This window comes from Oncorhynchus gorbuscha, linkage group LG13 (genome assembly GCF_021184085.1).
Source record: "Oncorhynchus gorbuscha isolate QuinsamMale2020 ecotype Even-year linkage group LG13, OgorEven_v1.0, whole genome shotgun sequence".
In the NCBI taxonomy this organism is placed as follows: Eukaryota; Metazoa; Chordata; class Actinopteri; order Salmoniformes; family Salmonidae; genus Oncorhynchus; species Oncorhynchus gorbuscha.
Window position 1 is genome coordinate 59752736 of NC_060185.1, and position 25770 is coordinate 59778505.

A 25770-nucleotide genomic window follows, 5' to 3' on the forward strand; every position below is an offset into this window, starting at 1 on the left:
GCGGTGCGTGGAGAAACCCGTTGGCTGCACCGCTTCGGATAGCGTCTTCCCAGTAAGCCATGTTTCCGTGAAGCAGAGAACGTTGCAGTCTCTGATGTCCCTCTGGAATGCTACCCTTGCTCGGATTTCGTCAACCTTGTTGTCAAGAGACTGGACATTGGCAAGAAGAATGCTGGGGAGTGGTGCGCGATGTGCCCTTGTTCGGAGTCTGACCAGAAGATCACTACGTTTCCCTCTTTTTCGGAGTCGTTTTCTTGGGTCGCTGCATGCGATCCATTCAGTTGTCCTGTTTGTAAGGCAGAACACAGGATCCGCGTTGCGGAAAACATATTCTTGGTCGTACTGATGGTGAGTTGACGCTGATCTTATTCAGTAGTTCTTCTCGACTGTATGTAATGAAACCTAAGATGACCTGGGGTACTAATGTAAGAAATAACACGTAAAAAAACAAAAAACTGCATAGTTTCCTAGGAACGCGAAGCGAGGCGGCCATCTCTGTCGGCGCCGGAACTCACCATAACTACACCCAGCTGTAGCACGCGCTCCAGCAGGTATATCTCACTGGTCATCCCCAAAGCTAACACCTACTTTGGCTGCCTTTCCTTACAGTTCTCTTACTTTGCATCTATGGCCTATTTATTGCCTTACCTCCTTACTCCATTTGCACACACCGTATATAGATTTTTCTATTGGGTTATTGACTGTACTTTTGTTTATCCTATGTGTATCTCTGTTCTTTTACATTTACATTTAAGTCATTTAGCAGACGCTCTTATCCAGAGCGACTTTTGTCGCACTGCTTTGCTTTATCTTGGCCAGGTCGCAGTTGTAAATGAGAACTTGTTCTCAACTGGCCTACCTGGTTAAATAAAGGTGTTATGAAAAATAAAATAAGTGTCTTCACTGACATTTTCAACCTCTCCCTGACTTAGTCTGTAATACCGCCATGTTTCAAGCAGACCACCATAGTCCCTGTGCCCAAGAACACTAAGGTAACCTGCCTAAATGACTACCGACCCGTAGCACTCAAGTCTGTAGCCATGAAGTGCTTTGAAAGGCTGGTCATGGCTCACATCAACAGCATCCTGCCAGACACTCTTGACCCACTCCAATTCGCATACCGCCCCAACGGATCCACAGATGATGCAATCTCAATTACACTCCACACTGCCCCCTCTCACCTGGACAAAAGGAACACCTATGTGAGAATGCTGTTCATTGACTACAGCTCGGCGTTCAACACCATAGTGCCCACGAAGCTCATCACTAAGCTCTGGGACTAAATATCTCTCTCTGCAACTGGATCCTGGACTTCCTGTCTGGCCGCCCACAGGTTGTAAGAGTAGGCAACAACAGTTCTGCCACGTTGATCCTTAGCACTGGTGCCCCTCAGGGGTGAGTACTTAGTCCCCTCCCCAGAGAACTGGCAGTGTGGTGCCAGGACAACAACCTCTCCCTCAATGTGGGCAAGACAAAGGAGCTGATCGTTGTCTACAGGAAAAGGCGGGCTGAGCAGGCCCCCATTGACATCAATAGGGCTATAGTGGAGCGGGTCGAGTTTCAAGGTCCTTGGTGTCCATCACCAACAAACAGTCATGAAGAGGGCACGACAAAACCTTTCCACCCTCAGGAGACTGAAAAGATTTGGAATGGGTTCCCAGATCCTCAAAAGGTTTTACAGCTGCACCATCGATAGCATCTGGTTGCAACACTGTCTGGTATGGCAACTGCTCGGCATCTGACCGTAAGGCGCTACAGAGGGTAGTGTGTACATCACTGGGACCATGCTTCCTGCCATCCAGGACTAATATAATAGGCGGTGTCAGAGGAAAGCCCATGAAATTGTCAGAGATTCCGTTATCTCTGCTACTGCAGGTAAGTGGTACCAGAGCGCCAAGTCTTGGACCAAAAGGCTCCTCAACAGCTTCTACCCCCCCCCCCCAAGCCATAAGGCTGTTGAACAATTAATACTATCGCAACCAGACAATTTACATTGATCCTCCCTTTTGTACACTGCTGCTACTCTCTGTTTATTATCTATGCATAGTCACCTCACCTACATGTACAAATGACCTCAACTAACCTGTACCCCTGCACACTGACTTGGTACCGGTGCCCCCTGTATTTAGCCTCATTATTCTTATTGTGTTACTTTTTATCGTTACTTTTGATTTTAGTCTACTTGGTACATCTTTTCTTAACCAACATTGCAGTTCAAAAAGAGTTAAGGACTTGTAAGTAAGCATTTCACGGTAAAGTCTACATTTGTATTCGGGGCATGTGACTAAGTTTTGATTTGAAGTGATTTTGTTAAGCTTCACAATCAATGTGAGATACTTTTGGATGATTTGGACATGATATGTGAAACATTTACTCCCATGACTTGAATGGCATTTGTGGCACAAACAAATGCTAAAATAGTGTTAGCATGTGGAAACATTACAAAAGAAACAAAGCATGGATTGATGTCATTACCTTGTCCAGAGACTTCTTACAGGCTAAGGAAACCAATGTAATTGTGTAACATGGATGAACTATCCCTTAACCATTAGTGGGGGGAAAAAAATGCTAATCTGAGCCAAGATTAGCATCTAGGGGCAACTTCACACGGGTGAGTGACACGAGGGCCTGCGGGGTGGGTGGTTTCTGAGTGGCAGGTTGTTAAAGCACATCTGACTACCTGCTCTGCTTTGTGTGTCAGGGAAATGGATGATGGGTGTATCAGATGCGTGTGAGGGTTTTTGGTGGAAAACTCCAAATTAGCTGCTTACCCTTGTCAGCAGAGTTCCCCCAAACCCTATTCTGAGTTTTTATTAATTGATTTGTTTTAGCTCTTCAAACATCAGTATACATTGGTTTATACATAGTTACTTGAACTCTGTGACACATTTATTTGGGCTGCAATTTCTGAGGGTGGTAACTCTAATGAACTTGTCCTCTGCAGCAGAGGTAACTCAGGGTGTTCCTTTCCTGTGGCGGTCCTCATGAGAGCCAGTTTCATCATAGCACTTGATGGTTTTTGCGACTGAACTTGAAAACTTTCAAAGTTCTTGAAATTTTCCGCATTGACTGACCTTCATGTCTTAAAGAAGTAATGATGGACTGTTGTTTTTCTTTGCTTATTTGAGCTGTTCTTGCCATAATATGGACTTGGTCTTTTCCCAGATAGGGCTGTCTTCTGAATACCACCCCTACCTTGTCACAACACAACTGGCTCAAATGCATTATTAAAAAGAAAGAAATGTCACAGTTGTAAAAGTGAGTGATTCTCCTCATGACCTTTGGGAAGCATTTATCATACCCTTATAGCCAGCCATCATCATGTACTGCTGGAAGTGTGATCACTAATCATAGGCAGGTGACAATCCCCCTAAGGCTTGATTTCTTCAACTTGGGTCGTCCATTTTGAGTCTGTCATTTCTGTGCCTTTGTGAGCAGAGGAGACTGAAGGTGATAAGTCCACTACATTCGCAGGCCTCACAGCGGAGCACTAAACTGCACTTACATGCCCTGCTGATGGCTCAACTTTCTAAAGTCCTGTTCTCCAGAGAAGAGCTGTGTTTACTAATGGCGTTGGCCAGACCACCAGGCTAAAAACAGCAATTAGCCCTGCTAGGCTGCTAGGACATCAATCTCTGTTAGATCACCATGCTCGATCATAAAGCCTTGTTTACTCTCTGTCTGTCCACCGTGGTATCGTTGCAGGTGTTTGCAGGCTATGACTTCACGGCGAGGAGCAGTCACGAGGTCTCTCTGAGGGTGGGGGAACCAATCAGAGTGCTGGAACCCCACGACAAGAGGGGTAGCCGCGACTGGAGCCTGGTGGAGGTGCGGGAACAGAGGGGGTATGTTCCCTCCAACTACCTGGCAGTGGTGCCTACATCTACGTCGCCCACCACCCCCTACCACTAGGGTTGCCCCGGACAACCAGCCAGTCCGTGCTAGACGCCACTCAACCATCGCTGCCCACGCACCTCTGCTCAGCAGGAGAAGCACTCTCACTGAAGCCTACATCTACAGGAGGGCGAGAAAGGTGTGTGTGTGTGTGTGTGTGTGTGTGTGTGTGTGATGGATTAGATGACAGGTGTGTGTGTGTGTGTGAAGTGGTGCACCAGGCATTTGCATGTAGAGTGCTCCAAGCCCTTCGACTGCAGCACTTATTAGAAGCATGTAAGTGGGAGGCTGCTTCCATCACCAGGAACTAGGGGTGAAATGCTGCTTTCTCCTACAGAAAATGACTGACTGGCAGGCAGGTAGCAATGCCTCAGCACAGCACGAGGATGAAGGAGAGCAGGCAGTCTGTGGCAAGGGAATTGGTTCTTGTGAATATTTGACCTACCTGACAAAGCTTCTCCACTGAGCGGATCTCTCGCTCAACTGGCGCTGGCAGTTAAACTGATGGACATATGTACACGCCCCTGACTCCGTTTATGTGATGTACCGCTTGCACCGTCACCAGTGAATCCGCCACTGACATTGACAGCAATGCAATTTATGCTCAGGCAAAAATAGTTGTATGATTTCTAAGAAGAAATGAGGTCGGCATACTGAAACATTAATGCCAGATTGATCGAATAAGAAAAGGGGGAAGAGTGGATCAGAGAGGTCCTGTTCAAATGGATGAAGCGTAGCTAGTTTGATTCCCCATATCAAATGGCAGCAAACATCTGTTATTAAAGCAATTGTATCATTCTGGTTGTTATGGCTTTAATAGCATAGTACTTGTCGTGCTAACGGCGCCTTCTCATTGGTCCAAATGTCAGGGTAGAGTGAGAAGACAAGACGTTACAATGCTGCTGCTGCTGCTGCTGTATCTGGGCTGTCTGGTCTAGACGGAGGCAGAACTCTGTCTTCTCTGAGCTGGCCACAAGGGGGCATACCTCACCAACTCTCACCTAACAGATGGCTTTTGTAGGCTTTAGCTTCATTATCTTTATTATTCCCTCAGTCCGTATTGATGTTAAGCTTCTGGTGGATGTTGCACAATCTAAACATGTTCATATCTTAACAGTGTTGTCGTGTATAATTAATTTGACTGTCACGATCTGCTTCATAATATTATCTAATGAGAATGTGTTTGCTCAGTAAGTCTACTGTCAGGGATAATCCAATGTCGTGTTTAAAAAAAAATATATATATATATATATTTATTTACCCCTAGCAGGCAGAGCCGCACATCAGGCTTTCATGTGTTCTGATGAAATGAGCTATGGAAGATGAAATGACTCAGTATAGCCAAAAACAGTTTGAAAGGGAGCACAGCTCTGCTCTGTTGGTGCAGCAGTGTCATTGTTATGCTGATTGCTGCAGAATAGTCTGTGTGGCCTGGATAATACAGAATTCAAGCTGGGTATACAGCTTTTCAGATATTCACCTCCATTTTACCATGTTGGCTCAGGACAGGATTTGTATGCGGCTCTAAGATGGTGCGGTTTCTGAATTTTAGATGCATTTTAAGGAAAAGCCACATAGACGGTGACCCATTTTTTAGAAAGCTATTATAACATAGCTTTCACTAAGAGAGCACCAGAATGGAGGGTAATCAAGTGTAAACGGACGTAAGGGCTTTTAGGGTTGTACTTAACCAAACAATGCTACTGTGTGGCGCGTGCTATCCTCCATATGACATCTAAATGTGTGTGGCGTATTACGCATTTGTGGTTGTCACCTTGATGCTAAGGACTGGTTGTCAATAGGGATTTGATGCAGTGACTCCCTGCAGCTACCGCTATCCCTAGCATGACAGAACCCTACGCAGCTCTAAAAATACACTTTCTCTCATTCAATGGTTCTATAAATAGACTACTGTCATTATAGGATCCCCTGTTGGACCCTTGGCCTCCCCCTGCTGGCTACTGTGGAAACACGTTTTTCCCTTCCTTCCTCTGGGTGGTAAATCCCATAACAGCGACTGTTATACCACCTCCCTGCAAGGCTCCAGGGCTGCTCTTGGCTTAAAATCCATAGGGGAGTATACAGACAACAATTAGGTTGGTTGTTGTCTCTGTCTTTTGAGAATTGGGCTCCTGACTAGGAGGGTAAATCCAGTGCTTTTGCAGGCAGGGCTGAGACGAGGCGTCCATGCTTCTGTCAGCCTCCAGTCAGAGTGTGGATCAGCTGCTCCACTGTAACACTGTCTGTTTATCTGGCTGCTGGGCTGAAATGATTGTCCACTTTTAGGGGGTCACTGTGGCAGTCAAGGGAAAGTGCATCTGGGTGCTGGGGGGGGGGGGGGTATTTTTTTCCTGAGTCTCTCTCTGCCACCTCCCCTGACTTGTGAGGAAGTGTTGAAGCGCAGTGTGTAACGGGGGCTGATCCGTCGCACTGGGCTTGGCCACAGAAATAGCAGCAGTGGGCTTGTCCTGGTTGTTTTAAGCCAGGGCTGTATTTGGTAACTGTCTGGCACCCGCCCCTGATGCCTTAGCTTTGGCTTCTTTTAGGCCCTGTCTCTGGCAAAACCAATTTAGTTTTAACAATGGTTCATCCCCTCTGCTGCTGGACTAGAATGGGACGTTTTCCCTTGGCTTGTAGCTAATGACTGGGGGTTTAGAAGATAGTGGTGAGACTGAGGCGTGGACGGTGCAAGGCAAGGCAGGGAGGCATGTGACGCTCTGCAGCCATGCAGCAAAACTCTCCTGAGGCTCCCCTTGGGGAGCTGAGGATGGAGCCACTGACATGGCCCAATCGCCATGTGTGTCAGTGAGAGCGTGTGAGTGAGCCACGGCAGTCAAGCTTAACAGATCTCCTTGTCGTCAGGAGGATTGACTTGGCTGTTCCTAATTCCAGGACATCGGCTGTTTTCTGCTTTCTCCTTCATGCTTCTAGCCCTTCTTTGAATAAGACATACAGAGAGACAGAAGACCGATACACAGTGCATTCGGAATTCATGTTTCCCTTCAACTGGATATCATTCCATTTATAATTCTCCCACACGCTGACTTGAAACTGCATTCTATATTTATTTTACCTTTTATTTAACTAGGCAAGTCAGTTAAGAACACATTCTTATTTTCAATGACGGCCTAGGAACAGTGCCTGTTCAGGGGCAGAACGACAGATTTGTACCTTGTCAGCTCTGGGATTTGAACTTGCCACCTTCCGGGTACTACCCCAACGCTCTAACCACTAGGCTACCCTGCCGCCCCAATATACCCTTTCCATTTGAAGGAAGTTGTGTGGCCTAGCGTCCTGTCCAGGGAGTGCATTTGTACCTCAAGCTGCCTCACGCTCCAGAAACAGGAGACCGAACGGCCAATAGGACAGGAGCCTGTCTCGAACAGGGCTACTTACTTATGTGGCCTTCATAAAGGAGTTGCTTTGATGTTCTGTAACTGGATACTTGAAACATTATTTGTAACCAAAGAGTATTCTAGGATTGTTTACATGTTGATCTCATCTGTGCTGTGTCGGGCAGTGCCCTTTCCCTTGGTGTAAATCACATTGGCCCCTTAGTACAAAATAGACTGGATGGTCCTTTTGGGTCCTGGGGCCCATTCAGACTGAGGGAAGAGCATGGGTGGGGGTAAGGGGTGATTGGAGTAGAGCGAGAGGCTGCGTTGGGGCCTCTGTGAGGATTCTAACTGGAGGGGGACTGCGTTGATCATAGACTGTTCTAACCCATCATAGACTGTTCTAACCCCCTCCCTTCTTACTTTTCCTGAAATGATGACGTTGCTTCGTCTTTTTCTCTCGTTCACTATGCTCGAAATGTGGCATCGAGACGCTCCGTTTTTTCTTTTGTTTCTGTTTGAACCCTTTGACATACAGCCTTGGGCTGGCTACTGGCTCGTATGGTGGGGCTGGCTACTGGCTCGTATGGTGGGGCTGGCTACTGGCTCGTATGGTGGGGCTGGCTACTGGCTCGCATGGTGGGGCTGGCTACTGGCTCGCATGGTGGGACTGGCTACTGGCTCGCATGGTGGGGCTGGCTACTGGCTCGTATGGTGGGGCTGGCTACTGGCTCGTATGGTGGGGCTGGCTACTGGCTCGCATGGTGGGACTGGCTTGCATGGTGGGGCTGGCTACTGGCTCGCATGGTGGGACTGGCTTGCATGGTGGGGCTGGCTACTGGCTCGTATGGTGGGGCTGGCTACTGGCTCGCATGGTGGGGCTGGCGGACGTTTTTCAGCAGAGAGGACCAGGCACCACCTCTCCCAGCCCAATTATGTGACGACCCTGACTGTGTTTTGAAACGGGCAACCGTGCGGTCCATACGTAAGCCCTGCCCTCCCTCTTGTAAACAGTGCTTGCCTCGAATGTCAGGGATGTCAACCGCCATCACGAGGGCGCAGGACTTAGAGCTTGCTATAGTTTTAGTGGGCGTGAAACGCAGAGCCATGCCGAGGGGGAAGGAGGGAGGGAAGGGGGTGTTTATGTTCAACGTGAAAGAGGAGCTAGATCCCCACCATCCGACTATGTGCCATGCCCCCTTCTGGCAACCCGATAAGGCACTTTATAACACTTACATGACACTTAGCTTATAGGGTGTCACATATTATAACACGTAGAGTGCACATTTCTTTCAGCTGGACTGAATTTCTAAGTTTAGCCGCTGCTGTGTTAAGCTATTGAATTTTTTTATTTCATTATACTTTTTTTTGAATAGATGTGGTACTAATATTTTCATCTCGCTCTTTAAACGGTCATACCACGTTCTCTTGTTGCTGTGTTGTACAGTATGGACTGCAGCTACCGCCAAATGGAGTGCTATGTTGCTAGTGTAGGAACTATCTGTTTAGTTTTGCAGTTGTACATGTGTTGTACATATTTTGCAAATATGTTTAACATTAAACATTATATTAAACACCCCAACCCCCCCCCGCCTGTGATTCTGTGTCTTGCCCTGTTTTTAGTCACTTGCGTTATTCTGCCCGTGTACAGTAACATCTTTCTGGAGGTGGGAATGATGAGAAACCTGTGCATTGCTCTGTATGGGGGGGGGGGACATACAGGGAAGATAAGATGCAAGGAATGGATTTTCTTGTATGACGCATTGGATTCTTTGAACATACAGCTGGAAAGTCTGAGCTCAGCCAATTGGGCGTGCTCTGAATACCCGGGAGTAGGGAGGGCCCTGTGTTTTGGACTATCATGTCACATGACCTAGATTTGAACCTTTTTTATTTGAAGCCTTTTCCAGAAATGAGAATTACACCAAAAATGAAAGCAATTTTCTGAGGATTGTGCAGGACCATCTGACATAAAAAGAAAAGTGGACAGATTGATGAAAAAGCTTTTAAATAAATGTTAAAAACAAGGTTGTGTGACATGATTCTCCTGAACACAGGGCCCTACCAATAGACCTATAGCATGTCCACACTGTGGAAACAGCCTCTGTATTTGGCACCTGTGATCAAGGCCACGTGAAGCTGGCTCGTGTTCTCTCTCTCGCTCGCTCGCTCGCTCGCTCGCACGCTCGAGCCCTGGGTCTGATACCGTGTCAATAATGCAGTAGAAGATGCCCCTTCGCTCACGCGTCACGTGGCAGGTAAATCTTTGACCTTCCTCTGCTCGATTCACCCCAATCCAACAGTTCCTTAAAGCTGTCATTTACGGATCTTCTCTCCGCCTCTGTGGCCGTAAAAGGAATGTGGTAATATGTCTTTGGGGAGAGGGCACCGTTATGGCCATTCAATAAAGAATCTTGTCATTAGTGTTTTCACAGGGCGCTGCCCTCTACTCACTGTTGCACTAGCTAGCTACTTCTCAATGTCACAACACGTGCAATGACCGTTTTTAATTATCCCTTTTAATTGGTTAGCAACCTTTTAGATGCAGCTTGTGTGTATAACTGTGGCACTGTACACAATCTCAATGGACACACTGCACATTAGCGTGTCTTGAGTAGGATTTGGAGGCGCACTTCAAAGTTAAACCATTGTAGAAGTTTGGTAGTGTGGCTTATTGACTAAATTAATTTTGAGGTAATGGTGATTTGTTGGGAGCTTTGGAAGAAAGTTTGGTTTGGTGGTCTCTACATTGCCTTGCAAATATCATCCACCCCCTTGACATTTTTCCTATTTTGTTGCATAAAAATCTAATGGATATACACAAAATAGTCCAAATTGGTGAAGTGAAATGAAAAAGTAACTTGTTTAAAAAATGTAAATATAAAACTGAATAGTGGTGGGTGCATATGGATTCACCCGCTTTGCTATGAAGCCCCGAAATAAGATCAGGTGCAACCAATTACCTTCAGAAGTCACCTGTGTGCAATCTAAGTGTCACGTGATCTGCCCCATGACCTCAGTGTATATATACGCCTGTTATGAAAGGCCCCAGAGTCTGCAACACCACTAAGCAAGGGGCACCACCAAGCAAGCGGCACTATGAAGACCAAGAAGCTCTCCAAACAGATCAGGGACAAAGTTTTGGAGAATTACAGCTCAGGGCTGGGTTATAGAAAATATCAGAAACTTTTAACATCCCACGGCGCACGCACCATTAAATCCATTATTAAAAAATGGAAAGAATATCGAACCACAACAAACCTGCCAAGATAGGGCCGCCCACCAAAACTCACAGACCAGGCAAGAAGGTCATTAATCAGAGAGGCAACAAAGAGACCAAAGATAACCCTGAAGGAGCTGCAAAGCTCCACAGTAAAGATTGGAGTACCTGTCCATAGGACCACTTTAAGCCGTACACTCCACAGAGCTGGGCTTTATGGAAGACTGGCCAGAAAAAAAGCCATAGCGTAAAGAAAAAAAATAAACAAACACATTTGGTGTTTGCCAAAAGGCATGTGGGAGACTCCCCAAACATATGGAAGAAGGTACTCTGGTCAGATGAGACTAAAATGTAGCTTTTGTCCATCAAGGTAAATGCTATGTCTGGCGCAAACCCAACACCTCATCTCCCCGAGAACACCCTCCCAGTGAAGCATGGTGGTGGCAGCATCATGCTGTGGGGATGTTCTTCATTGGCAAGAACTGGGAAACTGGTCAGAATTGAAGGAATGATAAATACAGGGAAATTCTTGAGGGAAACCTGTTTGTCTTCCAGAGATTTGAGACTGGGACAGAGGTTAACCAGCAGGACAAAGACTCTAAGCATAATGCTAAAGCAACACTCAAGTGGTTTAAGGGGAAACATGTAAATGTCTTGGAATGGTTTGTCAAAGCCCAGACCTCAATCCAATTGAGAATCTGTGGTATGAATTAAAGATTGCTGTACACCAGCGGAACCCATCCAACTTGAAGGACCTGGAGCAGTTTTGCCTTGAAGAATGGTTCAAAAATCCCAGTGGCTAGATGTGCCAAGCTTAGAGACATACCCCAAGAGACTTGCAGCTGTAATTGCTGCAAAAGGTGGCTCTACAAAGTATTGACTTTGGGGGTCGTGAATAGTTAATGCGCGCTCAAAAAATATTTTGCATCTTCAAAGTGGTAGGGACGTTATGTAAATCAAATGATACAAGCCCCCCCAAAACCCATTTTAATTCCAGGTTGTAAGACAACAAAATAGGAAAAATGGCAAGGGGGTGAATCCTTTCGCAAGCCACTGTATACAGTGTCATCTTTACGAGCTTGATTTTTCCATCTCTCCCGGCCAGCTGAAGGTTGTTATTGCTACACTGCAGTCCGGAGTTTCAGAAACCATCACTCTCTGTCTGCTGTGGCAATTCCATTCCAATCTTTGCATCTGAGTGTGAAGAAAATTAGCCCTTGTCCTCACCTCCTCATCCCACCGGCCTGGCCAATGAGAAGCTGATAAGACCTCATGTCTTCACATCGCAACATAATCCTACATACACATAGGTTGTGTGGAGACCATTTTCTCATGTATCCACCCAGCTCCAGCCCCTGCATGGATCCCTCCATGCGATTCAATTAACAGCTCAGCCACCTTCACACACCACCCCGCTTCCACAGAGCCCCCTGAAAGACTGCTGGTTTAGATTAATAAGCATGGCTTAATCATTGAGGAGTAAGTGTGTGTGTGTGTGTGTGTGTGTGTGTGTGTGTGTGTGTGTTGTGTGTGTGTGTGTGTGTGTGTGTGTGTGTGTGTGTGTGTGTGTGTGTGTGTGTGTGTTTAGCTAGAGTAAAGACTACAGAGCGGAATGATTTGGCTGCTTGGTATTAATGAACTTCTTGCCTTGTGTTTCCCTGCTGAAAACACCCACCATAAACCAGCAAAGGCTGGTCACCTTGGTCAGTGGTCACCAGCCTCCGCTGTGTTTTGCTGGTGCCTTCACTGGTTGACAGAGGGCGACCCGGCTCTACGTATTTGACTGGTTTGTGACCCACTGACACCCGCCCCGGTTAGAGGGGAATGAAGCAGCCCAAGAGTTAACACACACAGGAACTGTTATTTAAACACACCGAGGAAGATGAACATGGGGATGGTTCTGTAATGCAGAGTGCACTGAAAAGAACAAAGTATGGAATGGATGATATAAATGAGCTATAACCATGTAATGGCATAGAACTTCAGTAGCACAATAGGAAGGACTGTTGTAACGGCGTTCTTCTATCTCCTCCTCTGACGAAGAGGTAGAATAAGGATCGGACCAAAATGCAGCGTGGTGGTTACTCATGTTCTTTAATGAAAGTGAACGAGACATGAAATAACTTATAATATTACAAAACAACAAACGGAACGAGAACCTATACAGCCTGTCTGGTGGACAACTACACAGAGACAGGAACAATCACCCACGAAAACACTCTCAGAATATGGCTGCCTAAATATGGTTCCTAATCAGAGACAACGATAAATCACCTGACTCTGATTGAGAACCGCCTCAGGCAGCCATAGACTAATTAGACACCCCACAAAACCCCAAGACAAAAAACACACCACAATAACCCATGTCACACCCTGGCCAAATAAAGAAAGAAAACACAAAATACTAAGACCAAGACGTGACAACTGTATGATAATTCACTGCTGCAATAAACAGTCGGCTATTACACCGCAATACTCGAGAACAAGGACGGTATCTAATAACGACCTAATAACCATGTATTACATAGTGACACCATATTGATGACTAGGATGGCAATATCACATTAAGAATAATGGCAAAGACTAAATGTAAATAAATAGGAATTCGTAAACAGTGACTAATCATTGCAGACAATATCAGTAGTAACATAATAACAGGAATGAGAAACTACATGCAATACTGTTTAAATATCACATGCCCACCCGTGATCTCGGACTGGAAAAGCACAGTTTGGGCCCTGCTCGTGCTCTTATATGCTTGAGAGAGGATGCAACGGACCCGACTGGCCAGTGCTGGGCTAGCTAGGAGCATCTGACCAATCATGATCAGTGCATGGGAAGAGGGTGGGGTGCATGGGGACAGTCTAATTGGCTGGAGGTGAGGAGTGATGAGGAGATCTAGACTGAGCGGCATCTGACACACATTAACAACAACACACACACTGGAAATGAGTCCCACAGGGCCCTGCCTTCGCTGAGTTTTTGCTGGTGGCCTGCCTTCGCTGTGTTTTTGCTGGTGGCCTGCCTTCGCTGTGTTTTTGCTGGTGGCCTGCCTTCGCTGTGTTTTTGCTGGTGGCCTGCCTTCGCTGTGTTTTTGCTGGTGGCCTGCCTTCGCTGTGTTTTTGCTGGTGGCCCGCTGTGTTTTTGCTGGTGGCCCGCTGTGTTTTTGCTGGTGGCCTGCTGTGTTTTTGCTGGTGGCCTGCCTTCGCTGTGTTTTTGCTGGGGGCCTGCTGTAACGTATGTTGTTTGAAGAGAGTCAGACCGAAATGCAGCGTGTAGGTTACTCATGACTTTTAATGAAGATAATGCGGTACATGAAATAACTGAAGAAGAAAACAACAAACGAGTGAAACTAATTACAGCCTATCTGGTGACTAACACTGAGACAGGTACAATCACCCACGAAATACAACGCGCACTCAGGCTACCTAAATACGGTTCCCAATCCGAGACAACGAGAAACAGCTGACTCCAATTAGGAATCGCCTCAGGCAGCCAAGCCTAACTAGACACACCCCTAATAATACACACTCTCAATTAATACAAACCCCAATACGAAATACAACATATAAACCCATGTCACACCCTGGCCTACCCAAACATATAACAAAAACACAAGATACAATGACCAAGGCGTGACAGAACCCCCCCCTAAGGTGCGGACTCCGGGACGCACCTCAAGAGCATAGGGAGGGTCCGGGTGGGCGTCTGTCCATGGTGGCGGTTCTGGCTCGGGACGTGGACCCCACTCCATAAATGTCCTAGCTCCTTCACTTTCGCGTTCTAGGATAATCCACCTTCTCCGCCGACCATGGCCTAATAGTCCTCACCCTGATCCCCACATAACTGAGGGGCAGCTCGGGACCGAGGGGCAGCTCGGGACAGAGGGGCAGCTCGGGACAGAGGGGCAGCTCGGGACAGAGGGGCAGCTCGGGACAGAGGGGCAGCCCGGGACCGAAGCAGCCCGGTACTGAGGGGAAGCCAAGTACTGAGAGGAAGCTCCGTACTGAGAGGAAGCTCAGGCAGGTAGTAGGCTCCGGTAAATCCTGGCTGGCTGGTGGAACTGGATGATTCAGGTTGTCTGGCCGATCTAGAAGATCTTGGCAGACTGGCACTTCTGGCGGATCCTGGCAGACTGGTGACGCTGGGCCGACTGGCGGCGCTGGGCAGACAGGAGACTCCGGCAGCGCAGAAGAGGAGAAAGGCTCTGGCTGCGTTGAACAGGCGGGAGACTCCAACAGCGCAGGAGAGGAGAAAAGCTCTGGCTGCGCTGAACAGGCGAGGCGCACTGGACGTGCTGGGCCGACTGGTAGCACTGGTGGCGCTGGACAGACAGGAGACTCCGGCAGTGCAGGAGAGGAGAAAGGCTCTGGCTGCGCTAAACAGGCTGGAGACTCCGATAGCACAGGAGGGGAGAAAAGCACTGGCTGTGCTGAACAGGCGAGGCGCACTGGAGGCCTGGTGCGTGGTGCTGGAACTGGTGGTACTGGCGCAAGGACACGCACAGGAAGCCTGGTGCGGGGAGCTGCTACCGGAGGACTGGTGTGTAGAGGTGGCTCTGGATAGACCGGACCGTGCAGGCGCACTGGAGCTCTTGAGCATCGAGCCTGCCCAAGCTTACCTGGCTCGATGCCCACTCTAGCCCGGCCAATAGGAAGGGCTGGTATGTGTCGCAGCTGGCTCTGCACCCGCACTGGAAACACCGTGCGCTCCATAGCATAACACGGTGCCTGCCCGGTCTCTCTAGCCCAATGGTGAGCACAGGGAGTATGCGCAGGTCTCCTACCTGGCATAACTATTCTCCCTTTTAGCCCCCTGCCCAATATTTTTTGGGGGGTGACTTTCCGGTTTCCAACCGCGTCGCCGTGCTGCCTCCTCATATTTGCGCCTCTCCGCTTTAGTTGCTTCTATTTTCTCCTTGGGACGGCGATATTCTCCCGGCTGCGCCCAGGGTCCTTTTCCGTCTAATATCATCTCCCAAGACCAGAAGTCCTCATATTGCTGCTCCTCACAATTAACAGGGAGAGTAGGCTCTGGTCTGACTCCTGACTCTGCCACTCTCTCTCTGCGCTTTCCCCCGTTACCTACGGTTTTCGCTCTGTAAAGCCGTGCTTTCCTTTTCGATTCCATACGTGTATAGCCCTCTTCGCATTGCTGTAGGGAATCCCAGGCGGGCTCCTGCACTCGCTCTGGGTCGGCCGCCCACCTGTCGATTTCTTCCCACGTAGTATACTCCTTGCTTCTGTTGTCCATAACGTCCACCTTCAGATCCTGCCAGTTCACACGCTGCTCGGTCTGTGAATGGTGGTGGGTGATTCTGTAATGTAGTTCGTCTGTTGTTTGAAGAGAGTCAGACCGAAATGCGTTACTCATGACTTTTAATGAAGATAATGCGGTACATGAAATAACTGAAGAAGAAAACAACAAACGAGTGAAACTAATTACAGCCTATCTGGTGACTAACACTGAGACAGGTACAATCACCCACGAAATACAACGCGCACTCAGGCTACCTAAATACGGTTCCCAATCCGAGACAACGAGAATCAGCTGACTCCAATTAGGAATCGCCTCAGGCAGCCAAGCCTAACTAGACACACCCCTAATAATACACACTCCCAATTAATACAAACCCCAATACGAAATACAACATATAAACCCATGTCACACCCTGGCCTACCCAAACATATAACAAAAACACAAGATACAATGACCAAGGCGTGACACCTGCTGTGTTTTTGCTGGTGGCCTGCCTTCGCTGTGTTTTTGCTGGTGGCCTGCCTTCGCTGTGTTTTTGCTGGGGGCCTGCTGTGTTTTTGCTGGTGGCCTGCCTTCGCTGTGTTTTTGCTGGGGGCCTGCCTTCGCTGTGTTTTTGCTGGGGGCCTGCTGTGTTTTTGCTGGTGGCCTGCCTTCACTGTGTTTTTGCTGGGGGCCTGCCTGTGTTTTTGCTGGTGACCAGCCTTCGCTGTGTTTTTGCTGGTGGCCTGCCTTCGCTGTGTTTTTGCTGGGGGCCTGCCTTCGCTGTGTTTTTGCTGGGGGCCTGCTGTGTTTTTGCTGGGGGCCTGCTGTGTTTTTGCTGGTGACCAGCCTTCGCTGTGTTTTTGCTGGTGGCCTGCCTTCGCTGTGTTTTTGCTGGGGGCCTGCTGTGTTTTTGCTGGTGACCAGCCTTCGCTGTGTTTTTGCTGGGGGCCTGCCTTCGCTGTGTTTTTGCTGGTGGCCTACCGTCGCTGTGTTTTTGCTGGTGGCCTACCGTCGCTGTGTTTTTGCTGGTGGCCAGCCGTCGCTGTGTTTTTGCTGGTGGCCTGCCTTCGCTGTGTTTTTGCTGGTGACCAGCCGTCGCTGTGTTTTTGCTGGTGGCCTGCCTTCGCTGTGTTTTTGCTGGTGGCCTGCCTTCACTGTGTTTTTCCTGGTGGCCTGCCTTCACTGTGTTTTTTTTGCTGGTGACCAGCCTTCATTGTGTTTTGGACACTGGTCACCAGCGTACCAGCATAACGATGTAGGATCTTAATTTGAGCCAGTTTGCTACTGCAGGAAAATAACCCTGCATCAACAGGAAATGTGAATTATTATGTGGATTATCATTAACGGACATTTTTGTAGGGCTTCTTACATTTTTCGTAAAGGAAAAGTTCAAAGTGGAAATTACAAACTTCAGAAGCCTCTTTCAAACCTCAAATACACTAAAAGTTTTAAATGTCCTGCATTGAAGGAACATTCTTGCCTGGCTACCCAGACTCCTTGCTCCGGCCAAAGGACGTTAGTTTCTCATCCGCGATGAGTACGAATCTGAGTACCTCCCCGACCCTTCACCGAACGTGAACACAACCGGGGGGCCATCTGATTGGTCTAGAAACCGATGGGTTAGGCCAGGGCTTTGATACTCTGGTTGGTTGGAGACGATCCAATCACTGATGACTTTGTTTTGTATAACGCCCCTCATCACCACCAACGATTTCAATGATGGCAGTCTCAGACTAATTTATGTAGCGAACGACAGAGCAGCGGAAGAATGTAACATGAGACATCAGGCTAGGAAAGGTCTGCAACATGGGGAACCAATTAAGATCCTACATCTGTATTGCTGGTCACCAGCAAAACCAGCATTAAGTCATATTATGCTGGCTTGTAAAGTGATGTTTAATTCCTATTGGAATCCAACCAGAGTGGGGATATCCAACAACTGGAAGTTTTATTCACCAACGATCTGCATTCAGAATGACTGCCAGAGAAAGATGATAAACGAGACTACTTAAATCATATAAACTGGAACAACCATTTCAGTTAAGTCCAACTAACAGATTGAATTAGTTTAGAAACATTTATTTTATTTTTCTGTGTGCACATAAGATACATTAATTGAGTAATTAATCAATCATTGTAAATGCAAAACACGGATATTGAAACAAACAATGAGAAAATATAACTGCAATAGAGCATACTGGGAAATATGATAATGATATGGCGAGGTTTTGCAGTCCAGTTTGACTGCTAGACCATGCTGGACCAGCATAGACCAGCTTGGTCACCAGCATACCAGCATCACCAGCATACCAGCATGAGCTGGTCACCAGCATCACCAGTATGCCAACGTGATGGTCACATGCATCACCAACATACCAGTCACCAGCATCAACATCTAGACCAGTGGTACCCCTAGACCAGTGGTATCTAGACCAGTGGTATCCAACATCTAGACCAGTGGTATCAGGACCATTCAACCTCCATCATTGTAAGCCTGCCAGACACACACTATGATACATTTTTTAAACAATTCAAATACAATTTTACTGGTCACATACACATGGTTAGCAGATGTTATTGCGAGTGTAGCAAAATGCTTATGCTTCTAGATCCGACAGTGCAGCAGTATCTAACAGGTCATATCTAACAAATTCCACAACAAAACCTAATACACACAATCTAGTAAAGGAACGGGATGAGAATATATAAGTATAATATATATGGATGAGCAGTGACAGAGCAGCTTAGATGCAATAGATAGTAAAGAATAGATAGTGAAGGATAGAGCGTTGGGCCAGTAATCGCAATGTTGCTAGATTGAAGCCCCGAGCTGACAAGGTACAAATCTGCCGTTCTGCCCCTGAACAAGGCAGTTAACCCACAGTTCCTAGGCCATCATTGTAAATGAGAATTTGTTCTTAACTGACTTGCCTAGTTAAATAAAGGTTAAATAAAAATAAATACAGTATATACATATGACTTGAGATGTAAACATTCTTAAAGTGGCATTATTAAAGTGACTAGTGTTCCATTTATTAAAGTGGTCAATCATATCAAGTCTGTAAGTAGGCAGCCGCCTCTCTGTGCTAGTGGTGGCTGTTTAACAATTTGATGGACTTGAGATAGAAGCTGTTTTTCAATCTCTCTGACCCAGCTCTGATGCACCTCTACTGACCTCGCCTCCCAGATGGAAGTAGGGTGAACAGGCAGTGGCTCACGTGGTTGTTGTCCTTGATGATCTTTTTTGCCTTCCTGTGACATCGGGTGTTGTAGGTGTCCTGGAGGGCAGGTAGTTTGCCCTCAGTGATGTGTTGTGCAGACCGCACCACCCTCTGGAGAGCCCTGCGGTTGTGGGTAGTGCAGTTTCCGTACCAGGCCCAACAGGATGCTCTCAGTTGTGCACCTGTAAAAGTTAGTGAGGGTTTTCGGTGACAAGCCACATTTTTTTCAGCCTCCTGAGGTTGAAGAGGCGCTGTTGCGCCTTCTTCACCACACTGTCTGTGTGCATGGACCATTTCAGTTTCTTACAGAGGAACTTAAAACTTTCCACCTTCTCCACTGCTGTCCTGTCGTTGTGGATAGGGGGGTGCTCCCTTTGCTGTTTCCTGAAGTCCACAATCATCTCTTTTGTTTTGCTGACATTGATTGAGAGGTTATTTTCCTGACACCACACTCCGAGGGCCCTCACCTCCTCCCTGTAGGCTATCTCGTCGTTGTTGGTAATCAAGCCTACCACAAGAATGAGTGTAAGTTTTTGTTACAACCCGGCCCATGGAAAGTGACAAAGAGCTCTTGACCAGGGCACAAGTAATAATTAATAATATTACCATCTTACATATAAAACATTTTGTTCATTGAAAATTGTGAATAACTCAAGAAGGGTGTGCTTGAAAGGATGCACATAACTCTGCAATGTTGGGTTGTATTGCTACAAGACCATGGTGCTTGCCTACGGAGCTGTGAGGGGAACGGCACCTCAGTACCTCCAGGCTCTGATCAGGCCCTACACCCAAACAAGGGCACTGCGTTCATCCACCTCTGGCCTGCTCGCCTCCCTACCACTGAGGAAGTACAGCTCCCGCTCAGCCCAGTCAAAACTGTTCGCTGCCCTGGCCCCCCCAATGGTGGAACAAACTCCCTCACGACGCCAGGACAGCGGAGTCAATCACCACCTTCCGGAGACACCTGAAACCCCACCTCTTTAAGGAATACCTAGGATAGGATAAGTAATCCCTCTCACCCCCCCCCCCCTTAAGTTTTAGATGCACTATTGTTAAGTGACTGTCCCACTGGATGTCATAAGGTGAATGCACCAATTTGTAAGTCGCTCTGGATAAGAGCGTCTGCTAAATGACTTAAATGTAATGTAAATGTAAATGTATTGGAGAGAGTCTCCGTCTTAAATCATTTTCCACACACAGGCTGTGCCTGTATTTAGTTTTCATGCTAGTGAGGGCCGAGAATCCACTCTCACATAGGTAAGTGGTTGCAAAGTTCATCAGTGTCTTAACAGCGCGATTTGCCAAGGCAGGATACTCTGAGCACAGCCCAATCCAGAAGTCTGGCAGTGGCTTCTGATGAAATTTTCACAGAACCGCTTGTTGCAATTTCGATGAGGCTCTCTTGTTCAGATATCGGTAAGTGGACTGGAAGCAGGGCATGAAAGGGATAAGGAATCCAGTTGTTTGTGTCATCTGTTTCGGGAAAGTAAATGCGTAATTGCGCACACAACTCACTCGGGTGCTTCGCTATATCACATTTGACATTGTCTGTAAACTTGAGTTAATTTGCACACAAAATCATACAATGGTGGAAAGACCTGTGTGTTGTCTTTGTTAATGCAAACCGAGAAGAGCTCCAACTTCTTTTAATCGTAGCCTCAATTTTGTCCCACACATTGAATATAGTTGAGTCCCTGTAATCCTAGATTCAGATCATTCAGGGGAGAAAAGACATCACCCAGATGTGGGAAGTTTCAAAACATCTCCTGCTATGCCATTGATGCATCGTGAAGCAGTTGTTTGATAAAGGCATTGTCTGTATAGTTTTTTTGGTCCTTTTCCTCCAGCATTGTCCCAGCCATATCCGCGGCAGCAGGAAGCATTAAGTCCTCCACAATAGTATGAGGCTTGCCTGTCCTAGCCACTCGGTACCTCACCATATAAGACTCTTCTAGCTCCTTCTTATTAATGGTATCTGTTGCTTTTATACATGTCTTTCTACTCGAAAGTCGTCTTAATTCTCGCTCAAACTCCTGTTAAATTGGCATGCTTTGTTTCTAAATGTCTGCGCAAGAGTGAAGATTTGTGAGTTGTGAGATAGTACTTTTGCATATATAACACACTGTGGCTGAGGAAATGCACTACTCCAGGTATAAGTGAACCTCCAATCAATGTAGTCCTCATCATATTTGCACCTATTCGATGGTCCAACATCCCTGTTCGGTGGTTACCCGGGTACGGGGGCAGTAGCTCTTAGGCTGCATCAGATTCACATCTGTCAGTGTCCATGCTAGCTGTGCTAACAACAAATGTAGAATTAAATCAAATCGAATTTTATTTGTCACATACACATGGTTAGCAGATGTTAATGCGAGTGTAGCGAAATGCTTGTGCTTCTAGTTCCGACAATGCAGTAATGGCTCGGGTGGTTGATGTCTTTGATGATCTTTATGGCCTTCCTGTAACATCGGGTGGTGTAGGTGTCCTGGAGGGCAGGTAGTTTGCCCCCGGTGATGCGTTGTGCAGACCTCACTACCCTCTGGAGAGCCTTATGGTTGAGGGCGGAGCAGTTGCCATACCAGGTGGTGATACAGCCTGCCAGGATGCTCTCGATTGTGCATCTGTAGAAGTTTGCGAGTGCTTTTGGTGACAAGCCGAATTTCTTCAGCCTCCTGAGGTTGAAGAGGCGCAGCTGCGCCTTCTTCACGATGCTGTCTGTGAGTGGACCAATTCAGTTTGTCTGTGACGTGTATGCCGAGGAACTTAAAACTTGCTACCCTCTCCACTACTGTTCCATCGATGTGGATAGGGGGGTGTTCCCTCTGCTGTTTCCTGAAGTCCACAATCATCTCCTTAGTTTTGTTGACGTTGAGTGTGAGGTTATTTTCCTGACACCACACTCCGAGGGCCCTCACCTCCTCCCTGTAGGCTGTCTCGTCGTTGTTGGTAATCAAGCCTACCACTGTTGTGTCGTCCACAAACTTGATGATTGAGTTGGAGGCGTGCGTGGCCACGCAGTCGTGGGGGAACAGGGAGTACAGGAGAGGGCTCAGAACGCACCCTTGTGGGGCCCCAGTGTTGAGGATCAGTGGGGTGGAGATATTGTTACCTACCCTCACCACCTGGGTGCGGCCCGTCAGGAAGTCCAGTACCCTGTTGCACAGGGCGGGGTCGAGACCATGGGTCTCGAGCTTGATGACGAGTTTGGAGGGTACTATGGTGTTAAATGCTGAGCTGTAGTCGATGAACAGCATTCTCACATAGGTATTGTGTGGTTGAGATTGCATCGTCTGTGGACCTATTTGGGCGGTAAGCAAATTGGAGTGGGTCTAGGGTGTCAGGTAGGGTGGAGGTGATATGGTCCTTGACTAGTCTCTCAAAGCACTTCATGATGATGGAAGTGAGTGCTACGGGGCGGTAGTCGTTTAGCTCAGTTACCTTAGCTTTCTTGGGAACAGGATCAATGGTGGCCCTCTTGAAGCATGTGGGAACAGCAGACTGGTATAGGGATTGATTGAATATGTCCGTAAACACACCGGCCAGCTGGTCTGCGCATGCTCTGAGGGAGCGGCTGGGGATGCCATCTGGGCCTGCAGCCTTGCGAGGGTTAACACGTTTAAATGTCTTACTCACCTCGGCTGCAGTGAAGGAGAGACCGCATGTTTTCGTTGCAGGCCGTGTCAGTGGCACTGTATTGTCCTCAAAGCGGGCAAAAAAGTGATTTAGTCTGCCTGGGAGCAAGACATCCTGGTCCGTGACTGGGCTGGATTTCTTCCTGTAGTCCGTGATTGACTGTAGACCCTGCCACATGCCTCTTGTGTCTGAGCCGTTGAATTGAGATTCTACTTTGTCTCTGTACTGACGCTTAGCTTGTTTGATAGCCTTGCGGAGGGAATAGCTGCACTGTTTGTATTCGGTCATGTTACCAGACACCTTGCCCTGATTAAAAGCAGTGGTTCGCGCTTTCAGTTTCACGCGAATGCTGCCATCAATCCACTGTTTCTGGTTAGGGAATGTTTTAATCGTTACTATGGGAACGACATCTTCAACGCACGTTCTAATGAACTCGCACACCGAATCAGCGTATTCGTCAATATTGTTATCTGACGCAATACGAAACATGTCCCAGTCCACGTAATGGAAGCAGTCTTGGAGTGTGGAGTCAGCTTGGTCGGACCAGCGTTGGACAGACCTCAGCGTGGGAGCCTCATGTTTTAGTTTCTGCCTGTAGGCAGGGATCAACAAAATGGAGTCGTGGTCAGCTTTTCCGAAAGGGGGGCGGGGCAGGGCCTTATATGCGTCGCGGAAGTTAGAGTAACAATGATCCAACTTGTGTCGTCGACAGGTGCAGGTGTAGTACTACCAGTAGAGCTGGGCCTTACTTTTTTAAACTATTTATTCATTTTCAAGCAAACGGAATGAGCAGCAGTTTTGTTTGGGGAGAGACTAACGGTTATTGTGATTGGGTGTTAATTATTTGACTAGGCTACCTGTATGTGTTATTTCGCTGAACACTAGATGTTTAATTTTATTTTTGGCAGTGAAACAAGGCTACTCAGGCAAGAAAAAAACCTCACCGAAATGTATAGCCCCGTTGGAAAATGTAAACTGTTTTAAAATGTGAATCACAATTTTAGTTGGTCGTACCCCCAGACGTCATTGCGAGCACCCCAGTTTGGGAATACCTGATCAAGACTATGCTGGTCAGACCAGCTTGACCAGCACAGCTTGAAATGTTGGCAAATTTAGGTTTTGAATCCGCCTGTGAGGAAGCCCAGAGCAGAGACTAGAGAGGTTTGAAGACGGTGGGTTGAGATTAACAGAGGGCAAAGCAGACGAAAGAGACCGAGGTGACTGACTGCCACAGCCCAAAGCCTGCTATGCCGACGCCAATTAGGAAAACAGACGACACACAAAATACCGTAGATTATGTTTTGAGGGCTGTAGCAGGTAAAACAGATTTTTAAATGCACTTAGTTCACCAATAGTAGAGTGCACAGATGCAATATGGTGAATTAATGCTCTTTAGTGTAGAACATGTCATGGTGTATCCATGTGATCATGTCATGCATTCCTCTGCTACATGAGTTAACTGCCTGTATCTTAAAAGCCCTGTGCCTTTCCCTGTTCATGTACCCCGCTCTCTCTACCCCCACACCATCTTTAGCGCTATTTCTCCATCTGTCTCCTCCTTTCGCTCCCACCTTCTCGCCCCCCCCCTCTCTCCCTCCTTTTTTATCCCCCTATATCCAGTGTGACTGCCGAGGCAGCTGCCCCTCTCTCTGCCTTCCAGCCCCAGCCAGCTACTCAATCAAGGTTGCCTTGAAGCTCAAGGTCATGTCTATAATAGCACTGACATGCAAGAAATGCTACTGTGATAAAAACAACATAAGTCAGAGCAGCTAGGGCAGGATGCAGAGCACTCAGGAGCCAAGGGAGGGGGTCACACCAGAGGTCAGGAATCGTCAGGCCCTGACAGACTTTGACTTTTTAGGATTTCCTTTCTTACAGCCACACATGTCCCAGCCAGCACTGCCTATTTGTGTCCCCAGTCACCCTAGCTCTAGCCCAGCTATCACTACAAGTGATACTCTGGTGAGTTGTGATGCTTGTTTATTGACTTGCTGAATGATATGTCATAAACACCTGTTTCACTTGCACCGTAATCCTTGTGCAGATGAAGGGATTTCAGGCCCTAATCCTGGTATTTAGAGGCATTTGGTGGGACAGGTTCTCTGGATGCTGCCGGCCTGTTCTCTCCCCTATCTGTACTCACACACCCACACACGCGTGTACACGCACACCGAACAGACAGACAGAGAGAGAGAGAGATCACAGAGGGTTATGTTATGAGTCCTCTGTAATATGCTTTACATGTAAACACTGCCCTCAGTGAATCATGCTGGCTGATTGGAGTAAACAATGTTGTCAGTGTAAACAGTCAACATGGTGGATCATTGGCACCCAAAACAACATGGTTTGATAGTCAATCCTGATAACAATGAATGCCTTTGTAAGTCTTTGCTATGATGCAATGGTTTTTATAATGTCCATGACTGCAGTTTACAGCAAGTATGACGTAAACCCTACAATAATGATGTTTTAACAATTTACAGTTGTGAAAGAGCATGAAAACAATTGTTTTAAGATGGAATTGTTTTAAAATGTAATACTATGCATCGTTTACCTGTTTGATTTAAAATTGAAGGACCCTTTAGTTATATAAAAATATACACAAAAATGATTTGATAAAATATAGAATTTGGCCTTTACTACCATAGCCCAGAGAAACGTATTGAATAACACAAAAAATTGGGTAGGCACAAAACTACCTTCATACTTACATTTATTTTTTTACAACCTTCAGATGAGTCCCGTGACCATTATGGGGGTCATCGAGCAAAATGGAGAACCATCGAGTTCGTGAGAATTTCCACAGTGGGGTCACATTAGTTTGTAGTCCAAACGGTTCAGACTCTACAGCCATTTTTGTGAGAAGATCCGTTTTTCCGGGGCGTCTCATGGTCTGACAAACACTTCTCTGCCACCTTTCACTGCAGATGCAGAACTGCGACATATCTCTAGCTTAAACTGACAGGTTTTGATGGGGATTTTTTTATTATGTTTCTTATATTGACGCACCGGTGCATCAATCGACTCTAGGCTGTTAACAAGAGCACTACTGCTCAGCATATCGTATTCAATAAATATCTGGAAATCCTGACTCTCTTTCTGACACTCTTTCCATGCCTTTCCATGATTTGGTGGAACCCAAACATTTCCTGGTGTCCCTCCCTCCCTCCCTCCCTCCCTCCCTCCCTCCCTCCCTCCCTCCCTCCCCCTCCCTCCCTCCCTCCCT

The 25770-nt window shown here is 47.2% G+C and overlaps 1 protein-coding gene across 6 annotated transcripts in view; it reads left to right on the top strand.

Annotated features, from left to right (window-relative positions):
• The window catches only part of LOC123993222 (rho guanine nucleotide exchange factor 37-like), a 32332-nt gene extending 23521 nt beyond the window's left edge, over window positions 1-8811 (top strand). For all 6 annotated transcript variants that reach the window (XM_046295126.1, XM_046295125.1, XM_046295130.1 and 3 more), the window contains one exon: window positions 3706-8811. In XM_046295126.1, coding sequence (XP_046151082.1) covers window positions 3706-3912 — 207 coding nt within the window. In that variant the 3' untranslated portion in view covers window positions 3913-8811. The remainder of the gene's footprint in view (window positions 1-3705) is intronic.
• Window positions 8812-25770: the final 16959 nt, after the last annotated feature.